Here is an 11,852-nt window from a genome sequence, read left to right on the forward strand (position 1 = left end):
TTTGATTCTTGCAACAATTTGATCAACAAATAATTAAATCTTCGTCTAATTAATTTCTCTTTTCACTCTAATTAATTATCTACCTTGTTTTCTATTTTGTTTCTCTCAGTCTGGAAGATTGTCTGATCTTTTCTTCTTATTTATATTCTCTGTGATTTTCTTTCCCTCTTTTCTTTTCTTTTTTTTCTCTCTTTCTCTCTCTTTGTTATTATTATTGTTCTTTTTAATTTATCACAATCATCCTTCATCTTCATCATCACCTTTTAATATTTTCTCTTCTCTCTCAGTTTGTTGCTATGTGTCACATTCTACCTACACTTGAGATACTTTAAATTTTGTTCCATTTTGGTGGACATTGTGTTTCCATCACTTATCTTTTCCTAGTGTTTTCCATTTTTCTCTTAGTGTTTTTTTGTTGTCTGTTTGGAGATTTTATCTCTTTCTCTCTCTCTCTCTGTCTCTTGTTTTCTTCTTGGATCTTATTAGTTTTTTTAAATTCTATTCTCTTGGAAAATTTTCCTTCTCTCTTTTTTTTGCGCTGGGTGGTGAAGAAGGCAGAAAAAAATGGTGATAAACGGTGAAGCTGAGATTGTTGGACCATCGCCAATTCCTCGTGCACGGAAAAATTGGACCTCATTTGAAAAAGATGAAACAATAAACCCAAGCAATAAAACCCTTTCAACCGATGTAACCTACGATTCATCTGTAGCAACCTTGGAACCCTCAGCAACCTTACAGATAAACCGGGAAAAAGATTCACCTTCCCGAGTAAATGGTGGAAAAGGTTTTCCATCATCATCATCATTATCTTCAGGTGGATCATTTAATGAATCAAAAATAGTACCACAACCTCAACCACTGTCATCATCATCATCAACCTCTTCACCAATAGTAGCCACATCATTTCTAGGCTCAACCCAATCCACAGCCAACTCATCATCATCACCATCAACAACATCATCAACAACAACAACAACAACATCAACCATAACCAATTCATCATCACCAATTCGAGTCAATAACAATAATCTTAAACAAGTATCACTGGACATTGAAGATTCACCAAACAATAAAGCTCACCCTGGCTCTCTCTCATCTGTAACTAATCAACCTTCAACCTCATCACCATCATCAACCATAAGCAATAATGACAATCAACCAGCCTCAGGAATGCAAACAATTCCCCTTAAACAAATGAGCAGATCTCCATCAAAGTCTTTCAGTAAGCATAACAATTAAATTAACGAAACAAAATTACTCATCTGTATTTTCAGCAATAAACAACAACATCATCATCATCATCACCAGAAAACTGGAACAATAACAAAAGGAGACAGATAGACAATCAAATCAATTAGATTACAATGAACACCAGCAGAAAAATTGAAAACCTTTAACCTACTCAATTTATGTATAAATATATATTACAATTTGTTGAGATGAAATCAGCAAATCAGACAATTAGAATTGAAAACAATACTCTCATCATCAGCTGAGCAAATCATTTACCTGAGATGATTACAAGAAATGAGATAATTTAACTTATACTCTTTTGTTGATTGTAATCAATACCTTGATCACCATGAATATAATCATATTTATATCCATATATTCATAACTTTTCAATTTCCATTCAACCTGAAATGTTAATTTAATTATTACTCTTGTAATAATTAAGCCAATCCTAATTTCTTTATTACCATTGAAGGTAACAATTTAACCCTACGTTTAATTGTTGACAGATTGTCGTAAATTATTATTAATGTTATTTTATTGTTGGCGGTTGTTATTACCTGTTTTAGGTCATAAAGTGGGAGACAATTAACAAGAAAATTAATATTTATTAAGACGATCGTTAATATAATATTAACAATTTAGTTTTCAACTGAACCAAATCAAGTTGAAGTATATAGCACTCAGAAAATTAGTAATTCAAATTGTTTGGCTATCTTTATGGTTAATTATTCAGTTTTCAACTTTTACCTTTGCTAATTGTTAACTAATCATCTAATATTATCAATTTCCATCGTCAATATCATTTTGATATAAGAAAAAGTCACCAAAACTTGAAGCAATTAACAAGATCAACTTTTAACTGGTTTGACTACATTTCTTTAGCCTCATCTCATTGGACATGATTTTCCGTTCACCATGACGGACGACAAAGAGAGAGAGAGAGAGAGAGATAATCATGATAAAATGAATGGTTAAGCAACAACAATTAACTAATAATCAACTCCGATCACCAAACCAAATCAATCAAAGAAAAGGAAGAAAATTTTTCCAAGAAAAGGAATCATATTGATCGTTATGTTTTTTATCCTTCATGATTACTAACTGAATTTATCTTGAATTTTCATGGAGAAAGTGATGAAGATTAAGATGATAATGATGATGATGATGATGATGATGATACTCCTTTCCTTTAACCTTAAACTAATTGATGAATTATTTTAAGATCAAGTGAAATTATTTCAAGGTTACCTGAGATCTCAGGGATCGTTTATATTATAATATATTCTTGATTTGCCAAACTGTCATTACTTATAAATTATTAATCCTTTTTTAAACTATCAACTTAATCATCTAGTTAATCAACTAATCACTTTACATGTGAGAAAAAAGTTTTTCCCTAATCACAATTATATTAATAGTTTTCTTCACTTTATTATCTCATATTGGCAGTGGAAACAATTACTTATTGTTTATCCAATTGTTTGCCTTCATTTTGCCAACAATAAATTAACTTTAATCACCTTAACAATTAACAATTCAATCCAATGTTAACCATTATCACCACAATGTGATAATAAACTTTTTGTTTACATTTTGTAACAATAATGTTTTCGCACAGGAAAATGTTATTGATTACTTCAAATTAGATTAATCATAAGCAAATTGTAATTGTAATCAAAAAAATTGTTTCCGTTGTTCAGTTAATTGCTACATCAAAGTAATCAATGAAATTTTACTTGACAAATTGATTGTTGCTCTTGATTTTCAAATTGCAATCATTTCATCAACTAACAAAATAATTATAATTTTACAATTCCAATCAATGATCATCTTGATTATCGAGCAATTAATTGATCAATGATTGTCTCTAATTGTTTCCTTTCCTATTGTACAAAATTTTGATTTACATTTTTACTTAATTGTTAACTAATTGTTGTTTTTTTTTCTTGATTCTCATATCGATCAACAGATAATGGCGATGTAATTGTTAGTCTATTACCATTGAATAGCCATTGCGCTTGGTTAACTCCGGCCACTTTTAAGCCCGAATTGGTACCAGAGGAATTGATGGCCAGCTCATTACAAGTAATTAGTTGATTATAACAACAGTAAAAAATCAAGGAATATGAATTACTAATTGTAAACAACTTTCTCAACTGAAATTCTAGTTAACTGTTGAAGATTATGTTGGATCGATGCAGAATTTGATAAACGATTATCGTTTCAATCTCTATATTATTTTCTATAAACGGGTAATGGTCATTTGGGTGGCCCTTGGATTCGTCATATTATTGTCGCTACTTTTTTCGGGAGCTCGAGGTTTACCGTTATTCGCCGGTGGAATTGTTTGGCTAATTGTTAATGCGTTTGGTGTTTTCTTCTCAATGTGGATTAAGTGCAAAGTAATTACGAACTAACGAGAGAAAATATTTACCTAATTTGTTTAATTTAATTTATTCTCTTTAATTGTTTCATTAGTTAACTCGATTGTTGGAACAGTGTATCGCTCGGATAAATGAAATTTTCTACAAGAATAATATTTTAATTGGTGTCGATGATAAAGGCAAAATCTCCTGTCATAAAATTAACCTGGTTTTCGTTTATTTTGATTGTACTTATTGTATTGTAAGTAAATTTAGTTGTTAATTGTTACTGATTGTTTGCCCAATCATCATAATACACATAACAATCCAAAAGTTAATTGATTATATTACATTTACTATTTAGATTTTGCTTCATCACAATTCAATAATTTATTGCATTCATCATAATGTTGATTAAGATGATTTACTAATTTTTTCATTTATTAATTGTTTCCTTTTCTAGAAATATCTCAACGATATGATCGCTAATGAGGAGAGATCTAATCAAACGAGTTTACCAAATTTAAATCACTTGAGAAGTGACATTAACGCAACCGATATAATTGTCACCGGTAATACACCAACAAGATATTCCCAACGAGAGGTAATTGACAATTAGTTAATCATGACAATTTGTATTAATCTTTTTTTTTCTTTCAACAGAAATTCGGTGAAAAATTATTATTAAGATATAGTCAACGGTGGATTCGTGATCACAATCGTTCTCGGTCAATCTTAACCGTACCAATGTATCCCGACGGAAGTGACTTCGTACCGATCAGTCCAAGACATTGTCCAACCTCGAGGTGCCCTTGTCAATACATCGAAGAGCATTTAAAATTTAAACCATTAACCAAGTGCAGTTTTAAGGAGCTTTTCTTATGAACAATCAAAGGAAAAAAAAAACTTCTAATCAACAACAATAACTTTTTGTTTTGCTATATAATTAACTATATTCAATTGATTTTCTTTTAATTATTTAACTATTATTTACCAATTAGGTAATTTTAATCATCATCAAGCGATCAGGCAATAAGTTTATTAAGGCTCATCAATTAACTAATCAATCTTTTTGACTCGAGAATATTAATTTTGTATATTCTCAATGCAAGAAAAGGCCAAACAATCAACTGCTCAATCAAATCCTATTGATGGTGTTAAATAAGTAATTGAGATGGTTAACTGATTCTATTACAATCTCAATCTTTACATTGGCAATTAAGATAATCTCATCTTTCTCATCTTTAATTGTGTAACAAGTTTTTCTCTGTTTCTAATCAAGCTAATTAACTTTTAAAACAAATGATCGCATGTATGATACAATGATGATTTTTAAACAGACAATCAAATAAGTTAATCATCATTAGTTTCTTAATAGTAATTGTGTATATAGAAACAATAATAATCAACTATATGATGATAGCAATACTATAGTTAACTTATTAATTTTTGTCTTCTCCAGTTTCATGTTACCATTAATGAAAAATACAACAATCAGTAAATCTTTTTGTTTTTGACTCATTTCATTTCAACTCCCGCAGGCCAATCAATTCAATTGTTGCCTCAATTTTGTATAATTAACGCGATCATCTTGATTTATCATGCTGTTAATAACTTGATAGTTTTGTATTTAATCAATTCTTTTTTTCCAATGCTCTTCAAAAGCTTTATCCTTTTCAAGGATAAAATTAAGATTAATTATTATTGGTGTTGGAGTTCATCAGCCTTTATCCTATGATTATCCCATCAGAATGAGAGATTAACCTCACCAATAGAATAGGGTAAAGATTAAGCTACTAATCCAAGAGCCAGTAATAGATTTAAGATTTGCAACCACCGAGAGTTTCCTTGTCGAACATGTATTCACCAAGACCAGCACCAACTCTTCGTAAATTGGTTATGTAATCACCGATCTCCTTGATGGCTTCAACTTGTTCAGTGAGGAAATGACTTTCCAAGAAATCGGCAAACTGATTAAGAAAAACAAACAAAAAAGAATATTAAATAATCACAATTAACGGTAAAGATTCAATCTAATCTTATAAATATGAAGAGTAAAGAATTGATTGTGGTGGATTGGTTATTGTTTGATTAAAAAGGAAATGTAATGTAACTCAAATAACAAGTGATCGTTATTAATGACTGTTAATCTGATATTTAGCTAATTGTTGGTTAGTAAGTGGAAAATTTAATTGTAAAAGTGATTTAGGGTCATCGAGATAAATGAAGAGAAACTTTTGTTTGATTAGTTTGTTTGATCCGTAGCTTTGGTTTGGGTCAAGGCGTTGATGGATCAACACACTAAAAAGGATTTCACATTAAGATTATTGTTAATGATTAAAGTTCGTAACAATTTACTAATAACGATCATTTAAAAGATTAATTTATTGATGATTATGAATCTCACGATCTAACCTTTTATATTGTAGTTTAATGTGAGGTTGAGGGATGGTTGAAGGTTGTTATTAAGTTAATGGTGATTAATGTTATGAGTATAAACGACTAATTGTAAACAAACAATTAGATAATAATCTAAGAGATTGTAAAGTAAACAATAACAGTTTCAACTTTTGATTATACTTTTTTAAATTGTAGATTCTCAGGAGTTTAATCTTGATTAAATGTTTGAGAAATGGATTGTTATTGTTTAGATGAATTGATTAGGTAATTGAGAGTAAATTATCAACTAATTTGGTTGGACAAGTAAACATGTAAAGAGATAATTACCTGGGCATCTCCGTGTTGACTTGCCAATGAGTGTAAATTGAGAAGAGATTGATTAACAGTCTTCTCCAATTCCAATGCAGCCTCCATGGCATGAAGTCCAGAATCCCATGAGTCACGAGCGGGTTTTTTGACATCTTGTAAAACGATTCGACCACCTCGCTGATTTTGTAACTTCATCAATTTTTGCGCGTGTTCTCGTTCCTCGTCGGAAGCTTTCTTAAAGAATTTGGCAAATCCTGGAAGTGCAACATCATCCCGATCAAAATGGTAGGCCTAAAGGAGAAAGTTGAGCAGAATAGGGAAAGAAAAAGAAACATGAGAAAATAGAAAACAATCAAACAATTAATCGATTAGCGAAAGAGAATTTATCATCTTTTATATTGATTATAGAGAGAGAGAGAGAGAGAGAGAGAGAGAGAGAGAAGTGTTGTTTTCGATTTTCACCTGAAAAATTGTTCAACGTTACATGGAGACTCAATTGTATGGATTGAATTGAAAAAACATACAAGTTAAAATGACGCATTAAATTTAGTCTATTGCCTATCAAAGTCTTTGATAACGTTGAACAAGATTCTAGGATGAAAAACAAAACCAGAAAATAGGAAGACAGAGAAGATAGAAAGAGAGAGAGAGAGAGAGAGAGAGATGATGATGATGAAAAAGAAACCAGGATTGAGTCAAGTGCAAAGTGATGAAGAAGGAAAAAGAAAGAGAAAAAGAAAGGAAATAGAAAATGTTCCATAGAAAACAATATGGCCGATTTGTAATAGAGACAATAGATAAAAATGATAGATAATTGAATAGAAAAGTTAGAGGATCAACACAAGAAATCAAAGATGGAGGTTAAGAAGAGGAAAGAATTAAATTGAAAACAATAAATACCATTGACAGGTAAGCATAGGAGGCAAATAGTTCCAAGTTGATTTGCTTATTAATACCAGCCTCAGTTTCGAGGTTGAAATTTTGTCGACATTGACTGACTGGTCCAGACATTTTGTTGTTCCAAAAATTTCAATTAACCGGAGAAGAGAATAATAAAAATTTTCCAATAAGAGCAAAGCTACAAAGAGCAAAGAAATAAAGATGAAGAGAGAAAAATAGAAATAGAGAAAGAGAGAAACTAGAGAAAAAACCAAGAGAAAGAAAGAGAAAAACAGTAAAAGAGAATAAGAGAAAAAGGTTAAATTAGAATAGAAAACACAAAGAGATTTAAACCAAATGGTGACAGTTGACGAAGTAAATTGTTAACAATTAAGAGAAAATGATTAACTTACCTGTGGTTGTACGATGGGCACTCGCTGGTGTCGCTGGGTCGTCCAATCCACTTGAGAGAGACAATGAGAGTTGATCAAATTTAAGAGTAGAAATGAAACTAATCAGAAAGAAACAGTTGCTTTTATAAAGAAGGCGCTCAAATTGAACTCACTCTTTTCTCTCTCACTCTCACTCGGTCTCTCTCTCTCATTTCGCCTTGACGACGAGTTTTTTTATCTTCCATTTTCTCTCTCATCCATTTAATCATCTTTTCGTTTGTTATTAGGTTACAATTAAATTCTAATCTTGTGATTCCTTCTCATCTTCCATTCTAATCAATTTCTATTATCCTAATCTCCATCTAATTAATCTCATCGATTTCCAATCAATTTTATTAATTAATTTGGTCCAAATTACGATTTTCACTTTCGATAGACAATCAATGTAAATCTCTCTCTCTCTCTCTCTCACTCTCACTCATACTTGTCGTGTTTGGTTAATCAGATGATTAATTGTTTCCGTGATTCGATTCAGTTTAATTAGGTGATCAACTGATTTTCGGTTAATTGTTTGGAGCTTTTTTTCCTTGAGTTTTAATTGTTATTCAAATCACTCCCTTTGTAATTTGGTTTTGTTATTTGTTTTGTACTTTGAACTTGATTAGGTACTTTTGAACTTCTCGATTGATTAGTTAACTAATTTAAAATCTATTTTAATTCATAATCAATTGATCAACGGATTCTGTTAATTGTTTGAGTACAATTTTCGTCTAATTGTAAATACTTCAAGTGTTGTTGTTTTCATAGAGATGATTAACTGGTACTCACAATTAAAAAAGAGCAACTTAAATCAACTTGAGTTACTATCAAAGGATTAATTGATTAACCAAGTACAATTAATCTTAATTAACTTTTTTTGAGTTAATTGTTGATCTTCTTGATGATAAATCTCAATGTGACTTAATTTAATTCATCAAGTGATCAGTTGTAAATACAAATCATTGTAACAATTTAATGTTCAATCAAACTTTCTCCAGATAAAAAGATTTCGGTTTTTTAATTGTTGATCAACAATTAAATTTGATCCAATTTATAATTATTACAAAGATTAATTTCCAATTTTCCCAAAATCTGATTTTTGAAAAAATGATAAAGTTTTTCCGTTAATTGTGATTAAACCAATTGTTTTGTTTAATTATTCCAATCTAATCAATCGATCAACCAATCAAGTGATATTCTAATTAATTAAACACCGAATTAAATGAGATTATTTTATTTTGTTGATTAAAATTTTCTTCTTATTGCGAATTTTAAACTTGGCGCGCAAAATTTTTCTCCATGTCATATGTTCGTGGTTTCTGTTTACAATTAATTTTTTTGTTCCTTTTATTTGATTGATTTAATTTTCTTGTTAATGATTAATTGGTTTCTATTTTTTTCTTTCAAATTGTTGATCGTTGGTTTATGGAAAACTTTCATTTTTATTGAGCTCATTTAGGTTTCAGAAGGTAAGTTATCATTGATTATGTCTCTGAATTGAATTGTTGTTTTGTTAATTGTTGACAATGATTGACAAACTTTACTCTGATTAAGTTGAAACTATTGAGCATTTTTCAACAGACAAGATGTTGATTGTTAAAATTGTTTCCAAATTTCATTTTACTTTTAATTGGAAATGATTGTTTAGCCCAACGATTTCGATTCTCTCTGAGAAATTTATGTTTTCTTAATTTCTTTCCTTTTTTTGTTTTCTATCATTTAGGTTTAGTAATCAATTGGAATGAAAATTAGATCATAGACAAAGAAGATTATTAGGATAATCAACCATGGAAACGAAAATTGATTTACTGGTCAACCTCCAATTCCAAGTCTTTTACGTATAATTGAAGGCTGAACTGATTAACAACAGGCTGATTGTTTCATCAATTCGTTAATCTAATCAAGTTAAACTGAAGCATTTTGATGAAAAGCTCAATTCTGATTTAGTTGGAAAGAGTGATAATAGATTTCGCTTCAGGTTTGATTAACTTTTCAACTCAAGAATCAAGTGTTACTTGGAAAGTACCGATTCTGTACAATTAGTTGATTATCGAAAGCCTTGAATCATTAAGAATGACCGAGAATCTGAAATTGAAACGATTTAATCTTATGATTATCTTAATGTCACGATGAAACAGAATTACAATTAACTCTTAATCGTTGTGGGGATTAATTTCTAATCATTAGTTTCATTTTTAATCCTCTTTCCAATTGTCTAATTGAAATGAGAAAATCATTCATTTTTTTTCATCATGAATTTTGATCAAGTTGATTGGTAATCATTTATCAACTAATTAACCATTTTATCAGTTGATTATTTGGCACTAATCAATTTCAACACACCAATTTATCAAATTGTTGATTTGCTTATCCCAAGATAATAATATAATTGAATCGCTGGATAAATTGTTACTAATTGTCAATCCAAAATCAACCGATTTAGTGGACAAAAGGATTAACCAACAATTTAATTAATTGAGCAAAAATCTATGGATCAGAGGGATAATCATTCAGTTAATTGTTAGTCAAATTAATTGGAAAATCGTTGAAACTTCAATTGAGTTAACAATCAAAATTAGCTCTGTCTTTCATCAATTTTAATTGCAATTAAAACACCTCAAGAACCAACAATCAAACATCAATCAAAATGAGAGATTATATTAATCATTACGAAATGATTTAAATCTACAAGATAAAATTGAATCCAATTAATTAACAGGATCATTGTTATCGAAAAGATTAAATTATTAACCACCCACTACCTTAATCATCGTAATTATTGAGTAAATTGTTATCATGATTAACATGCAATCAGCCAATTAACATTAAATAGGATTGTAAAAGTTTATGTGATTATATTTTTGTACAAACAATTTACCAAAATAATTAACAATCAACTGATGGAATTAGAAACAAGTTAAATAATCTAAACCAAGAATTAACTATAATATCAAAGCAAATTAATCATCTAAATTGTTACAATCTCTCATAAAAATAGATGTAAGAAGAAAAACTAAATCAGTCTAAACAATCAAAGTTAATCAAAAATGATGGTAACAATTTAGAAGTTGAGATTTTATTTAACAAAAAAGAACCAAAAATTGACAAGTTAATCAACATGTTCAACAATTAGAGCGACAAAAAAATGCTGATCACAACAATTAACAAGCAATCGGTGATAATTATCTCGATAATAGAATATGAAAATTACAACATTTACGAGAATAGAATCGAGTTGATAAAAGTCAGTAATTAATTAACTGTTAATCAGATGAAAACCCGACTATTATAAAGAGAGAGAGAGAGAATTAAAAAAATGATCATGATCGCCTCGAGCGAAAACTGTTTTATTCAAATAGTACCGTTAATCGGGAAGATTATATAACCGTCGATAGCTCAGTTGGTAGAGCGGAGGACTGTAGTTGAACATTTAATGGTGATCCTTAGGTCGCTGGTTCGAATCCGGCTCGACGGAAGCTACTTTTTGTCCCTGGAATCGATTTTATCGTCGGGATAAAATGACGATTAGAAATTGAAAAGTTCCAACCAAATCTGTTCCTTAGTAGATGAATAGAAGTTGAAGAAATGCAACTTGTGTCTTGATGGAAAGTTTATCATAAGTTTTTCGTTACTTCGTTGGAAATTTGAATATTATTACGAATCTAATCGAGAATTTCACCTTCTCTGTATTCTGACCGTCAGGATGGCCGAGTGGTCTAAGGCGCTGCGTTCAGGTCGCAGTCAGATTTATCTGGCGTGGGTTCGAATCCCACTTCTGACAAAGGAAACTTTTTTTTTTCATCAAGTTCGAAATCTTTTGTTTCATGCATCATATGAACTTTACTTTTTTTCATCTCAAGAAAAGTTCAGTTCTGAAAGTTTCATTTCAAGTCTGAATGAATGGTAATCAAACGAAGATGGTTTTTTGATAAAATCGATATTTTTTGTTTATTCTAATCATGGAATCGTTTTTTTCACTCACCAAGGAAATTCACCAAGGGAACTTTTCATCCATCATGTTACTTTATCTTCCTTAAGGTGATCAACCATCGTTCTCCATGATCATCACTCTCTTCTGAATGATCATCATTCATATAATTACGATAATTTCAGGTTGACTTTACGAACGGAAATTATTATCATTCTGATAAACGTTTTGAACAATTGAGCTAATCGTTAATCTTTAATTGTTCATCAGTAGGGGAGTTCGATTATTTTTGAATGTTATCATTTA

The 11,852-nt window shown here is 30.1% G+C and overlaps 2 protein-coding genes and 2 non-coding genes across 4 annotated transcripts; 3 read left to right on the forward strand and 1 right to left on the reverse strand.

The window, feature by feature from the left end:
- The first annotated feature begins 44 nt into the window (after positions 1-44).
- Positions 45-5,107, forward strand: LOC128396463 (anaphase-promoting complex subunit cdh1-like). The gene is made up of 6 exons (XM_053357059.1): positions 45-1,222; positions 3,206-3,321; positions 3,405-3,638; positions 3,715-3,861; positions 4,063-4,203; positions 4,263-5,107. Exons 1-6 carry the CDS (start codon positions 565-567, stop codon positions 4,482-4,484), a joined length of 1,518 nt encoding a protein of 505 aa, XP_053213034.1. The 5' UTR covers positions 45-564; the 3' UTR covers positions 4,485-5,107.
- Positions 5,108-5,206: 99 nt separating this feature from the next.
- Positions 5,207-7,757, reverse strand: LOC128396474 (soma ferritin-like). Its single transcript, XM_053357071.1, has 4 exons — positions 7,601-7,757; positions 7,209-7,446; positions 6,327-6,599; positions 5,207-5,569 (listed from the first exon to the last, which is right to left on the reverse strand). The coding sequence occupies exons 2-4, from the start codon at positions 7,317-7,319 to the stop codon at positions 5,420-5,422; spliced, it is 534 nt and encodes a 177-aa protein (XP_053213046.1). The 5' UTR covers positions 7,320-7,446; positions 7,601-7,757; the 3' UTR covers positions 5,207-5,419.
- Positions 7,758-11,003: 3,246 nt separating this feature from the next.
- Positions 11,004-11,093, forward strand: Trnay-gua (transfer RNA tyrosine (anticodon GUA)). The gene is given in 2 exon segments: positions 11,004-11,040; positions 11,058-11,093. It is a non-coding gene; the product is annotated as a tRNA-Tyr (tRNA).
- Positions 11,094-11,315: 222 nt separating this feature from the next.
- On the forward strand, positions 11,316-11,399 carry Trnal-cag (transfer RNA leucine (anticodon CAG)). The gene has a single exon. It is a non-coding gene; the product is annotated as a tRNA-Leu (tRNA).
- Positions 11,400-11,852: the final 453 nt, after the last annotated feature.

Source organism: Panonychus citri, unplaced genomic scaffold (genome assembly GCF_014898815.1).
Source record: "Panonychus citri isolate SS breed McGregor unplaced genomic scaffold, ASM1489881v1 Contig00023, whole genome shotgun sequence".
Taxonomy (NCBI): domain Eukaryota; kingdom Metazoa; phylum Arthropoda; class Arachnida; order Trombidiformes; family Tetranychidae; genus Panonychus; species Panonychus citri.